This window comes from Oreochromis aureus, linkage group 4 (assembly GCF_013358895.1).
Source record: "Oreochromis aureus strain Israel breed Guangdong linkage group 4, ZZ_aureus, whole genome shotgun sequence".
In the NCBI taxonomy this organism is placed as follows: Eukaryota; Metazoa; Chordata; class Actinopteri; order Cichliformes; family Cichlidae; genus Oreochromis; species Oreochromis aureus.
Window position 1 is genome coordinate 34,943,292 of NC_052945.1, and position 26,299 is coordinate 34,969,590.

Consider the following 26,299-nt stretch of genomic DNA (forward strand, 5'->3'; position numbering starts at 1 on the left):
ATTAACCGCCTTCGTCCCTCACTCACACCACACAGTACTGCCATACTTGTCAATGCTCTTGTCACATCTCGTCTGGATTACTGTAACTCTCTTCTCTATGGTCTACCTCATAAATCCCTCCATAAACTGCAGTTGGTTCAAAATACAGCTGCTCGTATTATTTCCAGAACTAGATCCACTGAACATATAACACCTGTTCTTAAACAGCTCCATTGGCTCCCAATTTACCTCCGTGTCAATTTCAAGATCCTGCTTCTCACTTTCAAAGCGCTTCATAACCTCGCTCCTCCATATCTATCCGATCTTCTCCATACATACTCACCCCTTCGTACACTCCGCTCTTCTTCAGCTTCCCTTCTGTCAGTTCCACCTGCTCACCTGACTACCATGGGACTCAGAGCCTTTAGTTGTTCTGCCCCGAGACTTTGGAATGCACTTCCACTTGCTCTACGGACCACACACTATTTCACCTCTTTTAAATCACTACTCAAAACCCATCTGTTCAGAATTGCATACACCTGATCTGTCTTAGGCCATTTTTACCTTGCTCAGTTTTTATATTTGCTTTTATGATTGTTTATGTCTAAATTTTATCTACCATGTTTGCTATATATACATCTTTTTTAATGTTTTTTATGGTATTGTTTATGTGCTACTGTAAGGTGACCTTGAGGGTCTGAAAGGCGCCTATAAATAAAATGTATTATTATTAGTATTATTATTTTAAAAAAGGATCACTGGTTCAAATTCACAGTTTAAATACAAGGGTATTAGGTGTGGTCGAAACTTATTGATGTCTCTATCTTAGGGGGTACTGAATGACTGAATGCCAACTGCTGAAGCAACCTAAGAGATATATACAAAAGAAAAAACAAACAAACAATCTAAAAGGTAATGCAACTCATTACTCAGAGGTGGCACAGTAGCTATAAGTCCGTATTGAAACATATTTGTTAAAGTGTTTTTGTACGAGTGTGTCAGAGACAGAGCAAGTCTGTATGAGCATATTATTTATTAAGTTTCAATTTATTCAGGAAAATATCAATATACAATAATGACAATTGGCACAAGTACAAAAAAATTCATAACTACAGTTAGGTTGGACTCGTACACTTTAGTGCAGACATCACCATTTCAGTCCATGTCATCATTTAGGGATAGGTTCAGGAATCGGAATAGGAATTCAGGATGGGAAGTTTACACATACAGGTCAGCACTAACTACCGAATGATCGAATGTTAGATTGCATGAATGAAGTAATTTGTCTTCTAGCAGTTTTCCTGCTTAAGGGCTTTTATATTTTGTGTCTAACTTGTCTTCAGAAGAATCCAGTCGTAGCTTAAAGAAAATTCAAAGACAGCATATTTCTAATGTTTTTCTTAACATTTCATTACAAGGAGCAACTTTTTGTACTCCAAAGCAAATACAGTTTCTTGTTTTTACATCAAGTGTTATGAAGAGAGTGAACTTTGCTGCATGTTCGTCATAGCTCACAACAAGAGAGTTTCTGCTTTGAACCTTCTGTGTAGAGTTTGCATATTCTCTCTGTGCCTGTGTTGATTTGCTCTTGCTCATTCCCACAGTCCAGACGTGCAGACAGAGATTACTGTTAAGATTAATTAGCAATAACATTTTGCACCATGTTATAAACCCTCATTCGTGAAGTCTCTCTTGATTTTCGACTTTGCTAATGAAACAGCTTCATCCTTAAGTGTTTTTGACTGGGCTAGATGTGATGTGATTCGAATGTGTTATTTATATTAACAATTCACAGTTAGATTCAATCTCAGTATTCAGAGTTTCAGTTAAAGATATTAAATACAAGTTCATTACTCACAATCAGCTCCAGGGCTCGTCTTATGGGAGACTGTCCAAAGATTTATGGCCCTGTATTTTGTATCAGTTTTCACATGCTCTAGTCAAAGGCACCACTTTAAAAACATTACCTTTTAACAGGAACCATAGCACTTTGTTTTGACATCAAGAATTCATTTAGTGATTCATACAAGTATGATTAGTGTATTCTTCAGTTCTCTCACATCCTCGAGGTGAATTCCATTCTCCTGACCAGGGACCTGCTTACTTCAGAAACTGAACGACAACCTGGACACAAACACACAAAACATTGTTTGTCATCACTACAGACAATTTACAACAACAAAGTCTGAAATCTGGACTGAAGTAAATGTAACAAGACTCAGTCGGGTTTATTGATACAATAAAATAGTTTACTCCGTCTTGTATATTCAAGATTGGAGGAACCAAACATTCTAGAATAATTTCTCCACTTTTAACAACATATCACAGTCGTTGACTTTGACATTTTAGTTCTGTTAATAATACATTTCTAATCAGTTTGTTTTCATATTCCATCTTATATCTCTCATTCCCAGCAGAAAAAGAGACTAATTGAAGTCATATTCTGATGCTGACCGAGAGAAAGTCTCCAAGCTTTAAAATATTTAAGGACTGGGCAGTGGGAATGTTTCACTTAATACTTCATTATGTTTTTTGTGGATTCTTTAGTTTGGAAAATTACATGGTGTCAAAATCCTGAAATAAAAAAGATAACATCAACATACATTAATGAAATAAAAGGCACATGTAATGAAAAACTAGCAAAGCGGACCCACATAATAAAACAAATGTTAAAGCTTCTTAATAAACAAACAAACAAACACCTATTTCAAATTGAGCTGCATCATCAACACATGCTGATCACAGAGCTCTGCAATCAGAACAATCAGAGCTGCATATTCATGTTTGAACTTGGCTGAAGGTCAAGAAAATATCTTATCCATGGTGTAGAGACAGAGCCACTGAGAGTCTTCATCTGGAACTCCATGCTACTGTTTTGAGATTTTTTTTTTTTCCAAAAATGTGTTTAATGCCTTTAGATGTTTTAAACAAAATGCACAGAAACATACACACTATGGATAGATATACATTTTTTAAAAAAAAAAAAATCCTTTAGAGAGGCCTCAGATAACATGGCTGCAGTAATAAGCTGTCCTCTTCTGGAGATTAACATCAACATCTCCATTTATTACCTTTTTATTAAACAGTCATGGAGATGTGGGTTCCTTGAGTTTTCATAAAAACAACAAAAATACATCTATATAAAATTAAATGAGTACAGTTTTGTTTGTTCATCCTCACGTGTCTCTGTACATTAAAAAAAAAAAAAAAAAACAAGTTTTCGTCAAAGTTATGGATTTGAACCGCACAGACAGCCATGAACCTCTGATGGACCATATTTTAAAAACCAAATCTTTCCTACTGTGTTCACATTAGAGAGATCTGGGAAAGTGTGTGTGTGTGTGTGTGTGTGTGTGTGTGTGTGTGTGTGTGCGCGCGCATTTTTATATTTAGCTGAATACAAGGATGAACTGATAAGGGGGTGGTACTTGTTTTTTCCAAATATTCCCAAGATAAGATTGTTGGTGAAAACCAGCAGGAGGCAGCAGAGACCTGAGCAACCCACCAGCAGGAGCACTCGAGATAGATCGAGATATAGTAAAGATGGGCCTAATCTGGGTTGTCTTTTATTTAAAATACATTTATTGAAGATTGTGTTTATCCTTGCATCCTTGTGTATGCATTTAGTCATAGACATTGGCAGCATAGAACATCTAATGATTGATTCCACAACAGTTCATCATTGGCATGTAGTTTGCACAATTCATCTGTTTTTAGAGTCATTTTAACAACAGATAGGTAAGGCTGTCTTTGGCAACTTGAAACATTGTTTAAATAGGTGGTTCATTCTTTTGAAATATTTACAAAAAAAGAAAAATTTATAGCCAGAGGTGTTGCCAAATGAGCACCTGGGGAGTTAAACACTTTAATTTGGACAATGTCCACTGTCATAGACATATAATGAAATTTTGGACTTAATTTGTTTATTCTGTTGTCAGAGATATGAGGGGCGAGGGTCCAGCCTTGGCATGTACACATTGAATGGGGTGGTTCTCTTGAAGTGTAACTTTCCAGTAACATATAACACTTTAAATATTTTTTAAAGGTCTAAAGGGATTCCTTCTGTGCTGGGTGTTTTTCCTGTGTTTAACTTCTCTGTTGCATTTGAAAGTTCACTTACTGATTTCTGTCCAAGCACCTTAGACCACTCATTAATAACGAAGAATCTAACTCAGTTTGGGCTTCTTCACAAAGTGTTCATTTATTCAGTGAGGATCTGTAATGTTTTCATCTGCAGTTCATGTATTGTCCTCTCATTCAGTAATGATTTTATGTTCACCAAAGGCTTGGTTTTATGTGCCAGATGGGCTACAACTAAAAGTAGCAGCTGAATAATTAAGTGTGATTAATGGAGTAGTCAGATAGGAGAACTCTTATAAGAACAACTGTTAATTCTGGGGACAAGAGAGTTCTAATTAAGGAAGTAACCTATAGGACTGCAGCTATTGTGACTGGTTGAACGACTAGAATGTTTTCTAGTCTCCATATATCTTTTAAGTTTAGTTTGGACATGAAATGTCGTATAACCTGTCTGCTTTTCAGATGAGAAGAGTCTGAACCTGTCACCACAAAGAGCTGCAATAGAAAGGAACAAACTGTTGTAAAGACTGGGGGACCATACAGATTAACTAAAGTCAGGTTCATCAGTGAGCTTTGTATTATGATGAATCTCCCTGTGGGGTCTAAGATTTGGTTTTGTTTTAAATAAGTATTGCTACTCCCACAGCATGTGATGAGAAGGTGCTAGAAAACAGCTGACTTGGCCATGTTTTCCTTAGTAATTTCACTCACAAGTAAGTGTGTTCCTTGAATAAAGACTACTTTTGAGTGATACTGTTTGAGTCTTTTCATAACAGTTTTTAGTTTGATAAATTTCCTAAGGCCTCTTACATTCCAGGAGATTGGTTCAAGATTGGAGTTACTACTCATTCAGTTTATGCCATTAGTATCTAAACCCTAACTGCCTTTCTCTCAACTGTAGTGGAAAACGCTCCAATTACATCCTTTATTTCTTGATGCGATGTTATAACTTCCCGTAGTTGAGTATTAAAGTTCAATTTCAGTGACTGAATTGGGGTTGATTCTGTTCATCTGGACGTTTTCAGTGGGAGAAACGTTTCGGCACTTTTTCAGGTGACTTCTTCAGTCTCAGCTGACTGGAGGTTTCCCCAGTCTTATAAACAGTACATTTGACTGAAATGAGCACCACTGATGAACAATGGGCTGGGAGGTCAGTTTCATGATTGTTAATATGCAAATTCTCATGACCATTTGTCAAAAACCACTGATCAGTGACCATCGATCAATGGCCATGAGTACCATTCAGGGAGGTTCCTCAGGGAGGAACGCTGGTCTGAGGAGGAAGTCGGAGGCCATTTACGTGAAAAGGGAAAGACCTCTGATTTCTGAATTGAGGACGGGGGGTGTAAGGATACATCCTTCGCCATCTTACAATGCTGTGATTGCAGCCATTCCCCAACTCTCTGTGAATGGTACTCATGGCCATTGATCGATGGTCATTGATCAATGATCTTTGATCAGTGGTTGTTGATGAATGGTCATGACAATTTGCATATTAATGATCAAGAAACTGACCTCAAGTACGATAACTGAAACTAGCACCACTTGTTAAGTTAGTAGCTAAGGTACTGTTTATAAGGTTGGGGAAACCTGCAGTCAGCTGAGACTGAAGAAGTCACCTGGATGATGACGAAACGTTTCTCCCACAAAACGTCCAGATGAACAGAATCAACTTTTTGAGATTTCTTTACCTGGATGATTTAACATGCATTAAGGTTGACCGCTAGCATTAACTTCTTCCATCTTCTTGGTTTCAGGCTCGTTGCTAGCATTGTCTTTGAACCAATCTTTTCTGATTGTTTTGGTTTCAGATCTGTTTTTAATTTAACAACCTGAGCAGTAATTTGTTTGGGGATAAGTACTAATAGAAAAGTGGCTTTAGCTGTGGCAGGGATGCAGTTAAAAGATGTGTCTGAGTTTTGCTGCTGTTCATATTGACCCTATAACAGAAAGCCCAGTCCATGCTACTGCTGACAGAGAGGAAATGGTTAAAAAAAGAAATCCTTCCAGGGGATTTCAGAATCCAGATGCACAAAGGCTCTGATCATGGCACCAAACAACAGGTGCACAGAGGCAGGTTAACAATAACAGGCTTAGGTCCTTGGGACTACAAGCTCTAGACAGACAAGGAACTGCTGGTCAACCATCCAGATATAATGGTGGGTAACAAGAAGCAGAAGATCAGTTGTAGTAATCCCAGGGGACAGCAAGAGAAAGGAGGAGCACACTGGGAGCAGAAGGCAGAACTGGAGCAGATGTGTACAGTCCAAAGCAATCCAAGCAGTAATGGGAGCAATAGGAGCTTTAACTCCAGCAGATTCCAAGCACAACATCAGAGGTTTCTGTCCAGATGTGTGCAGTCCTATGAAAAGCTAAGATCCTGTGCAGAAATCTCAAACTCATAAGCCTGTGGTAGTGGACTCGAGCTGAAGGAATACTGGCATCGGACCAGGCAACATTGTTTCCAATCTTCTACAATTCACATGGTGAACTCATGTGAACTGTAGCTCGACCATCTGTTCTTAGCTACTTGGCATGGTCTTTTGCTGTTGCAACCCAATGTGCTTGATAGATGCTCTTCTGCACACCTTGGTTGTAACGGGTGGTTATTTTTCTTAATATAGCTAATATACTTCCAATGAGCTTTAAGCAGTCTGGCAATTCTCCTCTGACATCAACAGGGCATTTCATGGATGTTGCATTATTGAGGAGTCGAACAGTTATACCTAATGAAGTGGCCGTGAATAAATATCTAAAAATATGGTTCACATAAATGAAATAACATATAATTCCTATTTAACAAATTAAGATAAATTACTGCTTTCTGAAACCAAACCTTAACCTTAGTCTTCACTTTAACTTACACAAGGTGCTTTTTTTGGTCCACATTTGTGTTTATATTCAACAGGTTTGCAAAAATAGTTTATAGGTGATATTTCCTGTGTTCTTGTTACCTGACAGGGCCATAGCCAATCGCAGTTCATCTTTCAGAAGTTCCAGAAGTTCAATAACTCCTTGTTCCCCCTGGGCAGACATAGGAAACAAGGTGATGTTTTTATAAATAACCATCTTTATTTTGGAGCCCAAAAATGTGATGGTGGGGAAAAAGCCACTGAAGTGCTTCACCTGACAGGCAAGGCCCCACAGCACAGGTCGACCAATGAAAACAGCCTTTGCTCCCAGAGCTAAGGCCTTTAGGATGTCTGTCCCGCGTCTCACTCCTCCATCCATGTAGACTTCACATCGACCCTGCACTGCCCTCACCACCTCCTCCAAGGCATCTAGCTACACACACAAAACACACAGTGATAATTATTAACTCAAATCCTATCCTCAAATTCTAATGTATCAATGTTCCAAATGAATGGTGTAGATCAGGGGTGCCCAATCCTAGTCCTCGAGAGCTACTGTCCTGCAGCTTTTAGATGCATCCCTACTCCAACACAGCTGAATCAAATGGTTTGATGACCTCTTCAGCATGTCATCAAGTTTGGCAAAGGCCTGATAACAAGACATTCATTTGATTCAGGTGTGTTGGAACAAGGATGAATCTAAAAGCTGCAGGACGGTAGCTCTCGAGGACTAGGATTGGGCACCCCGGTGTAGATGTTTAACATTTTGTACAAGTCAAGAAATAACACTAGTGTTGAACACAAAGGAAACTAAATGTCTACAGGAACTAAAGTTAGCAAATACTGAGAATTCCGACAAGAATTCAATGAAACTTGATAAAAAAAAAATAAAGACTTATCAACTAAACAAAGAATTAACCTAAAGCAACAACTTCACAAACAGTAAACCAGATATCAGCTAGAATAAAAGACAAATTGACTCCAATCCAGAGGAAAACCAAAAGTACACGACACAAATTACAAACTAAATAACAAATAGTAAGGAAATCTGTGTTTGGATGATTATTTGTTGCAGCCATGTTTCCTGGCAATAAATAGTCTTTCCAACAGTAAGATTTATTTCCTCTTAAATGTTGCCACATTTTTAAAGAAAATACATCGATGGGTTGAGCAGAGGACTTCAATCCTCTCATACCCCCCCTCATACATCAAATTACTTTTTGCACAACCCATTGTTGCACTGTCTTCTTGTGCCTGCATTGTTCTGTTCTGTCTGCTGTTGCACCATCTTTGTTTTGTTTTTGTTGCAATTTTTGCACACTTGCACTTTATGTATTAGTGTTACCATGTGTATTTGTTCACTTGTGTATACACTAATCTTGTGCTAAGGCACCATTCATGCTACTAAGCTAATTTATGCTAGTTTTAACCCTCCTGTGAGGTTTATGTTACTGATACATTTGATTGCTGAATACAGTTCTGTTCTGTAATCTTAGTTCTAGGATTATGTTTGTGTATAGAATATGTGTCACTTGCTTCCTGTACTGATTGTTTAGTTGTTTGTATTATTACTACAGACCACAGCAGAATAAATTAAGCCTAACCTAACCAAGCTGTACCTTGCCAGTTTAACAATAAGGTTGTTGTCTGACCACTTTAGACAAAAATCTCTCCTTGTTAGGAGGCAGTGTCTATGCAGAGCAATATTAAGATGAGATTCTGCAGCCAATGACAATCCTATATCTCCATAGTCTGGAACCAAACTCCAATCACGCTTGTGCCCACAGAGTGGGTTTTTATTAAAGACTACCTCCAGAATATTGGAGTGGAAATGATGGAATGGCCTACATGCAGTTCTGAACTTTATAAGCAAGGCCACAACAGAGGCAGCAAATAATAACTACAACCACTTAGAAAAAAGCCCTCAAAGACAAATCACTTCCAAAACCAAAAGGAAACATGAACTCAAACTCAAAACTGATGCTCCAAGACCCAGGCACCATAACACTGCACACAGAGTAGGAAATGAAAGACTTAAGAAAAGTAGATAAGATTTCATATTTAAATATATTTGAGACAGGCCTGGGTTCAGCAGTCAGGTCCTTCTTCAGCAGCCCCAGTTTTATCCAAAACAATCATCTCATCACCTCATACATCTGTGAAACTACTTTTACTGGATGGACGCACTGAGTAGAAAAAGATAAGATTCAACTTTTTACAATTATTATTATTATTATTAATATTATTATTATTATTATTATTATAAGATCAAACATTTAAGACTGTTTAATGAAAACTTGTAGTTGTCAGAGTTGGATTGCACTCCATGCACAGACACACACACACACACAGACCGTGGCAGAAACCCCGTCCAGTTGCCGAGCTCCGTGATTGGACACCAGGATGCCACTGACACCACAGTTCACAGCCTTGGCAGCATCCTCGCCTGACACACAAAATCAGGCAAATAAGGTCAGGGTTTGTGGCCAATAAAAACGAACTGTATGATGAGCATATTCTGTATCTGAATACAGTTACTCTTGATAGCATTATTTTCCTAGTACACCTGTGAGGAACCAGTGTGTATGTACCTTACCAAATATCTAAGACTTTCTTTCATTTGCCTAACACTGCCAAAATATAACCACTGATGTGTGCAGCACTGGACGCTTTAAAGTCTACTTAAATAGCATCTTAAGTCAAATTTATTTGGATACAACTATCCAGACAAGCCAACTCAGAGGGATAGAAAGGAGTATAAAGATACATGTATACAGGTCATGATATAAACTGTACAAAACTAATATTAGAAATAGAATAGTCTTCTTTCTTTTTTGCTTCTCATTGGCAGAGTTGTTTTCTGTGTTTGCAGATGTGCAGTAACATATATTTATTAGAGATTAGAGGTTATTTCTGCAACAACTTTGGTAAAAGTCATGTCAAAACCGTTTATTACGAAAACAATAGGTGAACATGAGGGACCACCCACTAGAAATTAAATGGAATCAAATGTTAAAGAGTTTGCAGATGTGGTTCATTAATAAGCTACTTCCAATAATAAAATGTTTTGAGCTCTCATTTAAATGAAATAGAACTCAGGTTATTTCAGTTTTTCAGAAAGTTTGTTCCACAGTTGAGGACAAAAAGAACTACTAAATGTTTTTTCTTTGTTTTTTTCTTGATTGGGGGATATTCTGAAGGTCTGTTACTGCAAATTCAGTACATAGTGTAAGTTACAACCGATGCCTTAGTTCAGCGGTCCCCAACCCCTGGGCCATGGACCAGTACCGGTCCGTGAGTCGTTTGGTCATTTATCCTCCACACCTTAAAGGCCGGTCCGTGAAAATATTGTCTGACATTAAACCGGTCCATGGCTCAAAAAAGGTTGGAGACCGCTGTTTTAGTATAAAGCTAATTCAGTCCATGTCCATTTAGTTCTTTGTAAACCAGTAGAAGAGTTTTAAAATACGTCCTTTGTAACGTATAGATCTGACAACAGGACCAATGTTCTCAACATCGTCCATTTAGTTGGTTGATAATACAGCTCCAGCATTTTAAATGAGCTGTAACAGTCTGATTTTTTGCTAAGACCTGTAAAGACTCCAAAAACCATTTTATTTTGCATCCCCACACTGTTGTCACATAGTTCTAGGTATGTTCTAGATATGCTGAAGCATGAGTTCCTTTAACTGTAACTAAAGGGCTGAGCCAGCTCCTGAAAAAGAACCCCACACCAGAATCTAACGTCAGCACAGTGTAGTCAGACAAGTCTCCTGACCACATCCAGACTGTCCATGGAATTGCCAGACGGACAAGCATGACGCGTCACTTCAGAGGACATGTCTGCACTGTTCGACAGTCTAGTGGTGGAGTGCCTCACAACACTGCATCCAGCGCTCTGCACTTGGTCATGTAAGGCTTAGATGCAGCTGCTTGGCCATGGAAACTGAGCTGAGAGTGACCCATTCTTTCACAACTGTTTGTAGCAGCAGCCTACATTCCCAGGTACCTGATTCTATGTGGCCATGGAAGTGACTGGAACACCTGGGTGGATGAGTGAACAGTTTTGGTAATATGGTGAATATATGAGTGAGATAGTGAGACTGTCATGATCCCCAAGCCTCCAACACTGTTGTTGTTCTCTTTCCTCACTTCGATCTGTCTGTACCTGTATGTTTATGTGTGTGTGTGTGTGTGTGTGTGTGTGTCCATCTACCATTTAATACTCCTTTTACAATCACAGGGAGACGTGTGTGTTTTTTCAGCCACATGATGTCATCCCAACAGATAGAAGGGTCTATGGCGTTTGCAACATAAACAGCCAGGCCACTGTCATTGCCGTAGTCTCCCTCAGAGAAAGCCAGGGAGGCTGTTGAGAAGTTAGCCATGCTGGAATCACACATGCACAAAGACACAGAGAGAAAGAAGAGTTAAGAGTTGGATGCTACAAAGGAACATGGTGTAATTACACAGCCTGTTCTTTTTGTTTCCCTACCTCAGGTGTGGGGGCATCTTAAAGCGGTTGCGCACATCATCCAATCGCTTCCCTAGGTATGGTGTATCCACGGTAACAAAGATGGCTTTGTAGCCCGCCTTCTCGGCCCGGCGCACCAACGACAGCGTGAGCTCTCTGTCTTTATAGATGTAGAGCTGCAGCCAGAGGACACCACCACTGCCCAGTGAAGTAGTGATTGCTGACATCACTTCCTCTATTGTTGAGGTTGCCCAGGAACTCAGCATCATCCCAGTTCCCATTGCTTTGCATGCTGTGAAGAAATGTTATATTACTGGTGACAGTGGTCTTTTCCAAAGAAGTTTCAAAGGTGGTTATGATAATACTTTAACCTAACTAAGCCAACTCAAGTATTCAGTAAAGATCTTCCTCACCTACCTAATAATTAGGTACTAGTCATCTCTACAACTTAACCGAACCCAAATGAGTAGCTATGGAGAAATATTGCACTCACTCTCTAGCTTCCAGTATAATCCGCCCCTTTCCTCTCCTATTGGTGATGTTTTTTTCTTTGTTGAAAAGAGACAAAGAAACCTTTGTATAGATTTCTATGGCCTCAACAAAATCACAATAAAGAACAATTGTGAGAAAGAACAATAAAGAACAATAAAGAACAATAAAGAACAAACTTTTCAGTTATATATTTGTAAAAAATGTTTGGAATCATGTATGATTTTCGTTCCACTTCTCACGTGTACACCACTTTGTATTGGTCTTTCACCTGGAATTCCAATAAAATTTATTCATGTTTGTGGCTGTAAAGTGACAAAATGTGGGAAAGTTCAAGGGGGCCGAATACTTTTGCAAGCCACTGTAAATTTAATTAAAGACTAGCCGTTTATTAGGCTGACACAAAAAATGAAAGAAGGAAAATAAATTAACTTGAAAACTAACCTACAACTAGGGAGCAATGGAACGAGAGACACGAGGGAAAAGTCCGCTGATTTTCTGACCAAGGGATATACACAGGAGCTTGGATTAGAGGACAGAACAAAAGAAAACAAAGGAGCAAGAGTCCAAAAATAGTTCTAGAGGTCAAGACCTGAAATGAATGTCAGGGAATGGATATAAAACATCTCTATGTGCTGGCTGGGAAACCACTCTCTGTTATGCTGACCCACAACTGCACACCATCACACAGCTCCAGCCTTTTCATCAAGTTTGCAGACGACACAACTGTGGTAGGTCACATCAGCAACAACGATGAGACCTACTACAGGAGTGAGGTTAACCATCTGACCGAGTGGTGCAGCAACAACAACCTGTCCCTGAATGTGGAGAAGACTAAGGAGATCATCATAGACTTCAGGAGAACTCACACCCTGCACACCCCACTAACCATCAACGGTGCTGCTGTGGAGAGGGTAAGCACCACCAAGTTCCTGGGTGTGCACATCTCAGAATATCTCTTCTGGTGAGAAAACACAGCATCACTGGTCAGCAAAGCCCAACAGCGACTCTACTTCCTCCACAAAATGAGGAGAGCGAGAGCATCAACCCCCATTATGAGCATCTTCTACAGAGGCACCGCTGAGAGTATCCTCATCAGTTGCACCACTGTGTGGTGTGGCTCCTGCACTGGGTCCTGCCAGAAAAAGTTACAACAGGTAGTGAGAGCACCGGAGAGGATCGTGGATGCTTCTCTTCCCTCCCTCCCTCCCTTACGACACCAACCGTCTGCCATCTATAATCCAGTTTTGAGTTCCCTCCCCAGACGCCTTAACGCCCACTCACATCCTGGGCCATCTGACCTCAGGAATTCACATGACAAGGTGGGGCCAGGTTTCACAATGAGCTCACCCGAAACCCTGGCTGATTAGGTCCCACACCCGCTTCCACACCTTGGCTCATGTGATTAGAGGATCACCAGGGGGTCCTTTGTCCCTCTTTGGGGGGATACTCCCACTGGGTTTAAATCTGGGACTCTCGGCCATTTGACCCTAGAACTGAAGAAGCTTCTCGGATGAGAGGTGAAACGTCTTCAAGCAACTTAAAGAAGTCCAGACGCTTTTCTTTGCAAATTCCTTTGACTACGATGACCTGGATGACTGAGAACCTTCACAGACATATTCCCTCCCTCCAGGACATCTACACTACCCACCTCACCCAAAAAGCCCTCTGCATCCATCACTCTGCTCGCACACACACAAACTCCTGACCTGCATCCACCTCTTCTGGCTTGGCCAGGAGCCAGTGCTGATGGAGGAGACCAAACACCTCTGGAAGGTTTGCTGAGGACTGGCACCAATGCAAGAGGAGACAGGATGGCCCTAGAGGCCCCAGGCCCCCGAAGGCAGGTGACATGGGGGACTAGAACTCTCTGGAGGCTAGTGATATGAGAAACAGGAACTCTCTGAAAGCAGACAATGATGAAAGATACCCTCAGGAGATCGTCGTCATTGGAGGTGATGGACCACCTCTGATGGTTTAGTTGTGGCCTGATGGCACAGAACCCTTGCATCCTGCCTCGGGCTCTGGAGCCAGGCAGAGTGGGACCAATGAATTGGGGGTGTGGGACCCATGGTTTCTGATGGTGTTGGGCCCTCGGGCAGCTGGAGTGACTCCAAAGGTGCTGGAGGCCTTGGCAAAACCTTAGGGGATGCAGGAAGCTCTGGAAGAGGCTCTGGTTGCACATGGCTAACAGACAACTCTTGAGGCTGGGACTCCTCTGCAAAGGATGTAGACCTCCTTGGAGGCCGAAGCTGTGGCTGGGACCAAGCCTCCCCGACCCCGGGAGCAAGGTTGGGCCCACAGTGGTGAAAGATGGACAGCTAGAGAGTTTCTAAAATGTGAGAGAAAACTAACCTGGATGGAAAGAATTCTATAGATACCTGGAATTACATCCAGGCTATGAAAAAATGATAACAAATAGACACTCAAACATATAAAAGAAAAATAAATGGGAATTAGAATTTAATATAAAGATTACTGATGAGGATGGGTCAAACGTGCAGAATGCACTTCACGTCCACTAATTCATGGATCTGGAGGGAATTTAGCTGAAAAAATCTGATACGCTTTTTCAATTGACCAAAGGTTAGTCGTAAACAATTAAACATGAGCCAACCCTGTGAGACTGCGGGGAATTAGAGGCAGATCACACACACAGTTTTTGGTAATGTGATAAAAGTGGAATTTTGGGGAAGATGTTGTATGATTCATTACTAAAAATACTTTGTTATAAGATTCCTATGACCTGTATGGTACCATAGCTGTGTAACTTAGAAGAAAATACACAAAGGACAGATATTTGGAAAAGAAGATCCTCCTACCCTGGACCAGTGGACACAGATTGTAGAGGAAATCTACATTATGGAAGAGGTGACACACCTAAGGAAGCTCAGCACAAAGAAAAAAGGACTAAATGGATGATTTACAAAACTGAACAGCAACAAAAAATTACAGGACAACTTGCAAGCAACCTGAAAGGAAAATATACCAATTGTCAGGGACCCTGGGTCAAACCTGCCAGGTGGTTGGCCACACGTGAAGACCATCACACACCTGCAGCTGATCAAGCCTCGTCAGAGGAGCTATTTAAGAGTGAGGTGGAGCTCTCTCTGACGCTGGATCATTGCGTGACTTCACGTTAGTCTCTTGGCCAGTTAGTTAAGGTTGGTCTGCTGCATTGTGGTGTTTCTGACAGCTGCCTCTTTGTTATTCCCCAGGAGGAGTGTGGAGATGAGAGGGCAGCGAGCACGGGGTGCTCAGACACTGAGGAGCGGAGACAAAGAACACTAACACTGGGAAGAGGACATGTCTCGGGAGTCGGGAACGCACTGGGGATTTATTATTATTTTCCTGCCCTGTAAATAAACGCACTGTTGCATCAAAGAGTCCAGCATTTGGGTCTTCCTTCCTCTCATCCTCACAGTCTGCCACACAGACCGTGACACCAATACAACTAAAGGGACAAAAAAGGCTCCTAACTCAGAGGATGAACTAAACTTGGCAAAGACTTTTAATTTGCTTCTTTAGGCAATTTTACTGGCAGATGGTCACAGAATAAATCTTTGACAAATGCCAACGATAACACAGTCTAACAGACAAAACAATATTTTTTGCACCAACAAGGTGATTCCCAAAGTTTCCCAAAGTATCTCAGTATAGTTTGGAGTATGTCCTAAAGAAAAAATCTGAGGAAATAACTGAACCCTGTGATAGACTAATAAAACAATAAAATAAAAATATTGGATGAGAAGGCAAACACTCTTTGAAGCGAAATTCTAATTCGAATGATTTCACTGGGCTTGAATCTGTTATGAGAACTTTTTAGCTGTTGTCTGTTTCCTACAGTGTAGAGGGCGACTTTGCTTCCACAGAACAATGTGAACAGTCAGGGGTTAAAGTGGGAGCCTGAGATCTGTTTAGTGTCTCACAACTCGCAGTAATGTGTAACGTGAGCTCCAGGACAGGCTGTGCAGGGTGTGACTTGCTGACCATTGTGGATTTACAAAACTGAATCCAACAAGAAAGAAGCAGAAGTTTCACAAGCTGTCCTTTACAGTATGCTGTTTGTACCATCTTTATCCACTGGGGATAGCCCACTACCATCCTTATACTGTATACAGTCGGTAGAAAGGTTGAATTAAGTGGGTTAATCTAAGCATTATCATCTTAAATGCTAAGTAACCTACTGCGTAACATAACTCTGACCATAAGGAACAGCCTAACGGTGCTTTACTAGGAATTCTCCTCAGCACAGCACCAAACTGCCCAGCACTTTGATGAAACAAATTATACTTGTAGGATGTTTCACAATGTGAAAATACATAATTTATCAAACCACACCATATACAGATTCAATTTGTGATGAAAAATTATAGCATTAATGAAATCTTTAAATATGCAGTTTATCAAGTGTTCTTGAGTAATTCTTCCCTTTAAATATAACCTCTCAGCTTCCTCTCTGTCTTTGCGTTCTGTGTCTCTGCCTGCAGATATCTGCACTCATTTCTCCTCCTGAGAAATCCAGCAGCTGCACCTTTAGCGAGCGACACACTGCAGCAGATTGCACACAGTTTGTGTGTTTGTAATTGTTTGTTGAGCCAACAGAAACGTTGCCACTTACAAACCATGACTTCTTTTATGATTGCTCCTCTTCTAAGTAAGATGCTAAGTAAGAACCATAACTTACAGACACCTGCACAGGCTCCGCCCACTTTAGAACTTTGACTGATGTTGTCTCTACATAGCACAGCTCTACTGTGACAATCTGTGATCCCGACTTATTTTATCCATCCATTTTAACTGGTTGGAAAACCGTTGTTACCCCAGGTTACATTTGTTTTCCATTTTGTGTTCCCAGTTTTGTCCGTGCGTCTTTAGTGTGTGTTAACCTTTTGCTGTAGCTGTCTCTCCTTCAGGATGAGCCATCCTCTGCATTGCTGTGGCAGCGATGCAGAGCGGCATGCTGAGCTTCTCCCCCAGCACTGAGACAGACAGATCCACTGTAGACACATCCCTCAGCACTCGAGGAACCAGATACCACCTACACACACGTGTAATAATGGAAGAGATCATTCTAAGTTACACTTCTGCAGCTTCTTTTTCCTTACAAAGATTCATTCAGACTCTGATGTCCACTGAAAATCGGAGACAGACTGATTCTGAAAAGAAAACACTTTTTTATTTCTACAGCTGAAAGCTTTGGCAGAAGCACATCAATACACACTATATAGACAAAGTACTGGGCTGTTACATTTATCTGCATTACACATTACACAGCTGTTGAAAGCTGCTAAGCTTCCAGCACACAGGAGGCTTGGAGCTCTGCAGTTTGCAGTAGTGTGTTTGTAAAGGCAGCCCGTATGGCCAAGTCCGGGATTTTATACACCTGTGGAAATGGCACAGAAAACACCTGGATCCAAAGAGAAACAGGTGTGATACTTATGTCCCTATAGTGTAATTCATCACACATCAAACCTGGATGAACGTGCCTGTTAGCACATAAATAACGTAAAATGATAAAAAGACAAGCATCAGAGTCCAGAGCAGCTGCTGTGTGTCATTTCAGCTTTGGATTCAGGCTCCAACACTGTTTGTAGAAGTTCTTACTGTGAATGCTCAGTTCAGTATTTTTATATTGCCACATCACAACAACAGTGACCTCCACACGTCTGTGTTTTACCTGTTGAAGGCAGCCACATTGTCAGCTAGTGTCTTTTGCTCATCGGCTCCTGAGCGGTAGTAGTCATACACAGCTTTAGGAAGAACTTTCCTGGCTTCCTCCTCAAAGTCCGACACACAAACACGCTGCATTGTTTTTCACTTCGAACTACCAGAAAACTGAAAACTGCAACCTCTCTGTGATTTGCAATAAACAGAACTAGTTTAATCATTAACCTGCCAGAGGTTTCACAAGCTGAGAGCCTGTTCCCGTCCTGTCTCCCTATGCTTTACCTATGCCTTATTGATGACATCAGACATGACGCCTCCCTGAGCCTGATTGTGCAGAAGGTTTCTTCCTATTAAAGCCCAGTTTGTCCTTCCTGTGCTTTTAATGTTTTATTGTTGGGGTCGAGTGTTGTTGTGACTCTGTCCTATAGAAATAAATCCTAAATGAATTAAACTCAGAGGAGTTTCTACTTTGCTCTGTTTACACAAGATAAGACTGTAGCTGTGAGGATTCCACACCATCTGGGCCTGTGTGTTGCCAGATTAGAGTGTTGCCAAGTCTAGTGCTGACTGCCTATGAACTTTGAACCTTTATGTGCCTTCTGTGAACTTTGAACCTGATGATGTTTTCATGAAAAACTTTGTGTCAAACTAGTGATTTATGACCCCCGTCAAATGATTTATAACTTAGTAAATCATAAAGGAAGTAATAAAAGTTATTGGCTGTGATAATTTTTATGAATATCATAAAATTAAGATATTCTATATATCTCATTAATCATAACTAATAATAATCAATAATCATATGACCAAAAAATATATGCTCATGACAATATGGCGATGGACTAGGACGATGGATAGTGTGTGTTAAACCAAAGGGTATTCTTAATTAAACCGGTGCTTCTGTAACAGTGAGGATGGGGAGAGCTGGAGGCTGCATGCCCTGGTGGAAGTCTTTAATTTGTTTTATTTGTGTTTGTTTAATCTCAATCTCAGTCAAACCAAAGTGCATCGTCACACAGCAGCCGGTGTGGGCAAAGTAACATTCTCTCTGACTCCCGGTGCGACCCCCAAGCCGGGACTCCTCCCATCCATCCATTGGCTTCCCCCTATCCTTTCCAGGGTCGCGGGAGCCTATCCCAGCTGTCATAGGGCGAGAGGCGGGGTACATCCTGGACAGGTCGCCAGTCTGTCGCAGGGCTAACACACAGGGACAGACAACCATTCACGCTCACATTCACACCTAGTGACAATTTGGATTATCCAATTAACCTATCACCACTAACTGCATGTCTTTGGACGGTGGGAGGAAGCCGGAGTACCCGGAGGGAACCCACGCAAACACGGGGAGAACATGCAAACTCCACACAGAAAGACCCCGGCCTGATGGTGGAATTGAACTCAGGACCTTCTTGCTGTGCGGCAACAGTACTAACCACCGTGCCACCGTGCTGCCCTAGGAGGAATGTCGACTTTGTCTCGGCGTAACTGGAAGATGCGCTGGTTCGTTCTGCGTGAGTCGAAGCTCATGTATTTCGAGAATGACAGCGAAGAGAAACCTAAATTTAATTTTTAAAAAAAAGAAGAATGGAACAAACAAAAAGGAGAAACATAATGAGAAAAAAAATTCATGCAGTGGCTTTGACCACTGTTCTTACATCGCTTACATCTCCTGTAACACAACAATCCTCAGTTATATCAATGAATGTATTAGAAGCAAATAGAAAAATATATATATCTATGTGAAAGGCCAGCATGAGTCAAGTTAAGTTTGCTATTGTTTATTGTTTTCGTTCAGAGACCTTATCATAATTATCTTAAACACACAGACAGTGATTTCTCTTCATTTGTAAATTTGCAGAGATGACTCCTCCCTGATCTACCAATAAAGCAATTTAAAATAGAGGTGGCCCTACCCTTTACTAATGAGAAAAAAAAGACTGATCAATAAAGCCTATAAGGCCCAATAAGGCTTTGTGAAGAGTGAAGCATGCAGAGCTTTTGAAATCAAGCAGCGTGTTTTGGGGTTTAAAAGCCACAGAGACACAGTGTTTCGAAAAAATGCATCTCAGCTGCTCCGATACTCCTGATGTAACGGAGTTAAAAAGACATCTGAAAAACATGCACTTACCTGGTCTTAATTATTATTTTAAGTGTGAATTTTATCATTTTTGTTGTATTTTATTTTGAAAACCCAGAAACCGGATCTCACTCTAGCGTTTAGAAGCTGCTAAGGCTTCCGCTCCTCACAGCGCGCGTTTGCACTGTGAGGGTAAGTTCTGTAATGAAAGGCTCTGGCATTTTTATGGTTTCTGGTGTGACTGTTGATACATAAGTTGTACATGTCGATGTATATAGGTTTATATTGATGTTAGGATGTTACTGTGTAACCGAAACAAAGGCTGGTTGCTGTTAAACAGTGTTTCTGCCGTATTTATGCTCTTTGGCAGTAAGCTTCTGTCGTCCCCCTAGTGGTTGCTGCGTATAGCAGGAAATGTGTTTGGATTTACTGTTTTTCTGTGCTTTTTGTAATGTTGTTTTACATTGTAGGAGCTGCAATTGCTGTACCACCAGAAGACACCTGTTAAGTGTTTTCTGTCTTCTGCAGGTACGTGAGCTTGTTAACAGTCATTTTGTCTGCAAAGCACAAGCAAATGAAAATGTAATGCGCTACTGTTAATTTGTCCACTAGAGGGAAATGTTTAGCCAGTGATATTTTTGTTATCCTGTTATTTTGTTTTATACGGTTGTGAAATGTATTTTTATAAGTGATAAGATTTCTTTTTGTATACAAGTTCAGTGTGACAGACTGTAAAATTGAAGAAATGATTATTTTCCATCTTTTCTTTATTAAGAAGTTGATTGTAAGTCTGTTAACACAGCGCGCGTTTGCACTGTGAGGGAGCTACAATTGCTGTACCACCAGAAGACACCTGTTAAGTGTTTTCTGTCTTCTGCAGAATAAACCATGAACAGCCAACCTTTCTGAGCGTCCGTGATTCATGAAGAACGGAAGCGTTACACTGACACGGGATCACTACAGGTTTTCTCTTAGTCAGCAGTTGTCCTTCTCTCCTGGATCGACTGGAGCTTTCGTTAGGAGCCTTCCCAGCTTTGACAAATTGATGTGATGTTCTTCTGCTTCCCTTTTTGTATTTTCATCACTGAGCAGTGACAAATTTTCTCATGATAGTCTTTCTGGTTTAGTAAAACTGTGCACCTACCGTTGTCTGCTGGAAGGATGATGATGTTGTTGTCATTACTAAGTGATGTGAGTGCCTTCCTCTCCTTCATGCTGATGTTGGATGCTGGGGGCTTTGCATTGCTGAGACAGGCCGAAACTTTTGTCCATAGTTGCTCTGCTTCCACGTCTGCATTGTTGTTGTTTCAAATTGCAGTTTCTGTTTCTGTGATCAGTCCCACCTGCGGGATTTGTCTCGGTGTGACAGCAAAATTCAACCCTTTAGCAAAGATGTTCTTCTCTGTTTGGGTGAGCTGTCTGTCAGACAAATTCTTCCCCCACTTGTCCACATCCTCCGTGTGGCGTCTTTCTCTCTTCTAGCCGCTGAGGACACGCTCCATATTTGGCTGTGGTATACGCTACATCCAGATGAACAAAATCAACTTTTGGGGATTAGACAATGCTTGTACTACTGAAAATCACTTTATCCATAAAAACCACGTAAACAGACATGAAGAAGAATGTGTTTGTAAGACTAACAGTAACCTCTGAGAACTGTTTCTGCTATTGATACAGCTTGTGTTGATAACCCTGAATGATTCTTGGTCACAACATTTGAAAGGTCATTTTACTCCACACACATTTGGAAAATCACATAGTTCGAACATAAAATCCCAGAATAATTAGTATTTGAGATTGCTGCAGCAACATCATTAAAGAAAAATATCTTTCCATGTCACTGTGCTTTCATTTGAAAATATAAAATGTTAAAGTTTTTAATTTAAAACATAAAAACAGCAAAAATTTAAGACGTTAAAGACATCCTGATGTCTCAATTCATCGGTGTTTCCATCTGAGAGTCTACAGGGCGAACACTGAAGTTGGGTTTTAGAAATACAAGATGGTAACAGGACACATGTTAACTTTGACCACACTAACGTCTAGTTTAAGGTGAGAGAAGTAAATGCATCACAGAAGCTAAAAGGAGCTGCTTCTGCCGACATTAGTTCAAACAAGTGATTTTGGATAAGACCCATCAGATGGGCCACATCATCTAACGAGACTCAAACAGAACCTGGAATATTAAAGTTCACTTCCTGTCTGTGTGATGATTGTACTTTTATTGCTGTGTTGTAAACTGTGTTGTAACTTCACATGTTGTGAAATCTTTGAGAAAAGAAGGACAGATAAGTCATAAACTCCTTGATATGTTGACATCATGTCAGTAATGCACACAGACATATTGTGGCGTGTTGGGGAAGCAGCTAGTTCTCTCCCATCATGCCTTGGGACATGTGCTGCTGTTTACATGTTCTTGTTTTATTGTTTATGGTTACATTACTTTTAACTGTTATCTTGAATGTTGTGTTTATACCGCGGTACAAAGTCACTGACAGTTATTGTTTTATAGAATGAATGCAGTACCATAAGTGAGTTCTGTTATGCTGTTATTGACCTTCGAAGCACAGTGTCAAACCAGCAAGTGTATAATAGAGAGCTCCACCCACCAGCTTAGGATAAAACAACAAGCTCCATCTCTGTGTGGTGCTTCTTTGTTAAGATTCCTCTGCATGTCAATGTGTTGAAAAGGTGAGCTTACCTGGCAGTGGTTCTTAACCTTGTTGGAGGTACTGAACCCCACCAGCTTCATATGTGCATTCACTGAACCCCTTTTTAGTGAAAAATAAAATATGATTTTTTTTTTCAAATTCAAGACATAGATAAGTTTTTTACTGGTGCACAAAATGAGCTGTGCATGTCACGGCGGAGGCTCTGCCGAACCCCTGAGACCGACTCACCGAACCCCTAGGGTTCGATCGAACCCAGGTTAAGAACCACTGCGTTAAGGTATGGCCCTCCATACAGTCTGTACACACTTTGTCATAGATAATACAGATGTGATAATAAATAAAACCATAAATATTAATCAAGTCATTTGATTTATTCTAAATTGGAAAATTATTTTCCAATTTATTTAATTTCCACCATTTTTGTGACTGTCTTACTTCCAGGTGACTGTTGTTGTAATTTGGTGACGTATAGATAAAACTGGATTGAAACTTCTGCTGTTCAGTTTACTGAGTGTCCTCTGATGGGCAGTGTGTAGTCACACAAAACAACTTAAATGTCACCGTAACCTTGACTGGAGTTTGGAAATTTAAATGACATTATACTGCAACTATTACCCTAAAATCAGTGCTGTGAGAGTGACTTTGAGATCACAACCTGATTTCAAACAGAGTCTAACATCAGCATTCTGAACCCTGGGCCCTGTTTCAGAAAGCCGGTTTAGAAAACTCAGAGTTAAAAATGATACTCAGGGTTGAGTAACCCCGAACTGTCCAACTCGGAATATTCGGTTTCAGAAAGGCTGATAACAATTAGTTCAATCAACGCGGAGTTGCTTTAACCCCAAGTTAAGCACGCGCATAAAGCCCTGATTAGTGGAGCACAGATTAAGCGAGTCACCATGGAGACGGAGGGAAAGAAGGCGCGGCCAATGTATTTTACAGCGCTTGAGGCCGAAATTCTGATGGCAGCATATGCCGATAACATGCAAATTTTGCGGAAAAAAAGTAACACAGCCTCAGCTGCAAAAGAAAGGGAGCATGCATGGCAATACATAGCCGACAGAGTCAATGCGTGAGTGTTAATTTAAAAAATTGATCTAGGGATTTCCACCCATTTAACACGTTATTTTATTATATTTCATTTTATTTTTATTTTATACATTTTATTTTGTGATGTGATGTGAGCGCAGGTGCAACCCAACAGGCCCCAAACGTTCCTGGCAGCAAGTAAAATGAAATATAAAAATGTAGAGGAAGAGGGTCCAGCCACTTCTCCAACAAACCTTTCCTCAGTAAGATGTTCAGCACTGATTTACAACCAACCTAAGTAGGCATGTACTATGAATGTCAATGCTATTTTCTGTGTTTCAATAGCTCCCTGTAAAGCAGCTGTACAAGACCTGTTTGATCAAGAAAAAAAAAAAAATGCTTTTGGAAATGGAACACTTCAAGCAGCAGAATGGAATGTGAGTGCCATCTATACAGCCAATCACGCCTGGGAACCCTGAAAATAAATCGTTAGCTTCATAGCATAAGTGCCTAAGTCATTGTCTGGTCAAAGTGACTTAGGCAATTATGCTATGAAGCTAACGAAATGTAAAATCTAAGTAGTAGTTCAAGTATCACCACATCATGAATTAAGTTTTGTTCATCCTGATACCTGCAATTTTGTGGAATCCCTCTTTGATAAATCTTGTGGGTCTATGACCGGGGAACACCACAAACGAGTACAGGAGACGTTTCAGTGCAACTGTAACATTCCTGACTGCCCGACAGACGGTAGCCTTGGAAACGTGCTCAGCGTCACCAATATTATACAGAAAGCTCCCGTTTGCAAAAAAACGAAGTGCAATACAAATAATATTTACAGAACTGAGAGAATGTCCGCGATGTGTCACATGAGCAATATAAGGCCTGAGGATGTTATTCAAATAAATTATCGATTGTGCTGAAAAACAGTAACGTTCACACAGAAAATCATCAGGACATGATAAAATGTCCAAACGCGCTCTAATCACTCTCTCCCGGCGGAGAGCTCTGCGGAGAATTTGGGCTTCAACATCTACTGGCTCTTCAAGGAAGGGGCACGCCATGTCTGACACTTCCTACAGTCAGGTTTCCGACAAAGAGGCGGAGACAGTCAGGGTTAGTTGAAGTAAACCTGCTAGGGGGCAGGTTAGCTTCACGGAGTGTGTCGTCATAGTAACTCACTCAGAATTAATCTAAACTTGCTTTGTGAAACCGAAAACCCAGAGTTTTCGTTAACTCAGGGTATACTTACTCAGAGTTTGCACTAAACCGGCTTTCTGAAACAGGGCCCAGGAAACAGAATAAGATCACAGGATGGCAACAAAATGGACTTTAAAATGAGATCTACCCAAACAAAGAGGAAGTGCACCTATGTAAGAACAAGCATCACTGCTGTGGAGTTTGTTTCACATACAGACTCAGGCTGCTCGTCTCCTTTTGGCATTTTCTTATTTAAACATTGTTGACTTTGAACCTCAGAGGTTAGCAACAAAACGTTTCTTTCAGTCTGTGTGTATCAGTGACTAATCTTTATTCAATAACCACAAAGTACACAAATACAAGATTAAAAATTTTATTTTGCTGTATTGGTGAATCAGGGAGGAGTCCAGCTCGGGGGTCGCACCGCGAGTCAGATGTTACTTTGTCCACACTGGCTGCTGTGAGACTCTCGGGGGTCCTCGCTCTGGTACGATCCTCTACATGAGGTGGAGCGTTTGTAATTCGAACTTTGAATCTATTTTCCTTTTTTGGATTAAGATAGAAATTAAAATGATGGAATAATAAATCATAATCATGTTGTGCTGTTGTCATTTTAAAACAAACTTTACTTTTTTGTCAAAAAGTGCCACTCTGACAGCTTTTTATCGACCTGTGTGTGAGAAAATGTGTTAAACCACAGTAAAAAGGTTAAGATGCTCGTTATTGTCATTGCAGTCATACATGGTGCAGTAGGACAACGAAATTGGAAACTGTCCCACGTCGGCACAACACAGTAACTTAAAGTAGATTTTTTTTAAACCTTTAAAGAAAGGTATGAGCCAAAAAAATGAAATGACTTTAATAAATAAACGAGTGAGTGAATGTTTATTGCACATTATTATTGTGTGTGGCAATAACAATAATAAAGTCGAGGTAGGTATCCAATCAGCTCAGCTGTTTGCACTGATTAGGGCTGTTGCCCTGATGTAAAAGCTGTTCTTGAGTCTGTCCGTGACCTCAGCCGCCTGAACCTCCTGCCAGATGGCAGCAGCTTAACCCCCCCGGTGTCCTGGGTGTGGACAGTCCCGCAGGATGCTGCAGCTGGAGAACCATCCACAGGTGGAGCACACTGTCAACGGAGCAGCAGAAGACGATCAGAAGCTCCTTTAGGTCCATTTTCTGAGGATTCTCACAAATTGGAGACGCTGTTGGGCCTTCTTTACAATTATTATTCCAATATAATATCTTTGGAAATGTTTCTAAAATAATTCCAATATTATGATTCTTAATTAAACTGGTGCTTTTGTAACATGGAGGTGGAGGCTGCATGCCCCACTGGAAGGCTTTAACTTGTTTTATTTGTTTGTTTAAACATCCAATTCATCATCATATTTTTTGGCCATCTGATGATTGATTATTACAGAGTTATGAAATATTATAATTTGATGATATTCATAAAAATGATGACTCCCATGAACTTTTATTACTGCCCCTGTCATAAATCGCTGGTTTTGACATAAGGTGTATATTTCACTGTCTCGCCTGGATGAGCTTCAGAAGATCTCAAGAAATTCAAATGCAACAAACAGATCGAAGCTGACTGTACAAAATGGACCCAGGCAGCTTTTGTCGATCGCTCTGGTTGAAGACCTTATCCCTACTTAGTTCAGCTGGGCGAGGATGGTCACTTCCAGCAGACCCCTGTTTTGGTTTTTTTGAGAAACCACCAGTCTAATCGTTCAGCCCCAGTTAGAGCTGTCACAGAAAACACCACACC

At 40.6% G+C, this 26,299-nt stretch overlaps 1 protein-coding gene across 1 annotated transcript; it reads right to left on the reverse strand.

The window, feature by feature from the left end:
• Positions 1–997: 997 nt before the first annotated feature.
• Positions 998–17,754, reverse strand: hao1 (hydroxyacid oxidase (glycolate oxidase) 1). The gene is made up of 8 exons (XM_031734320.2): positions 17,555–17,754; positions 16,764–16,915; positions 11,407–11,677; positions 11,128–11,300; positions 9,266–9,357; positions 7,186–7,344; positions 7,014–7,083; positions 998–2,103 (listed from the first exon to the last, which is right to left on the reverse strand). The coding sequence occupies exons 1-8, from the start codon at positions 17,683–17,685 to the stop codon at positions 2,036–2,038; spliced, it is 1,116 nt and encodes a 371-aa protein (XP_031590180.2). The 5' UTR covers positions 17,686–17,754; the 3' UTR covers positions 998–2,035.
• Between the last annotated feature and the right edge of the window lie 8,545 nt (positions 17,755–26,299).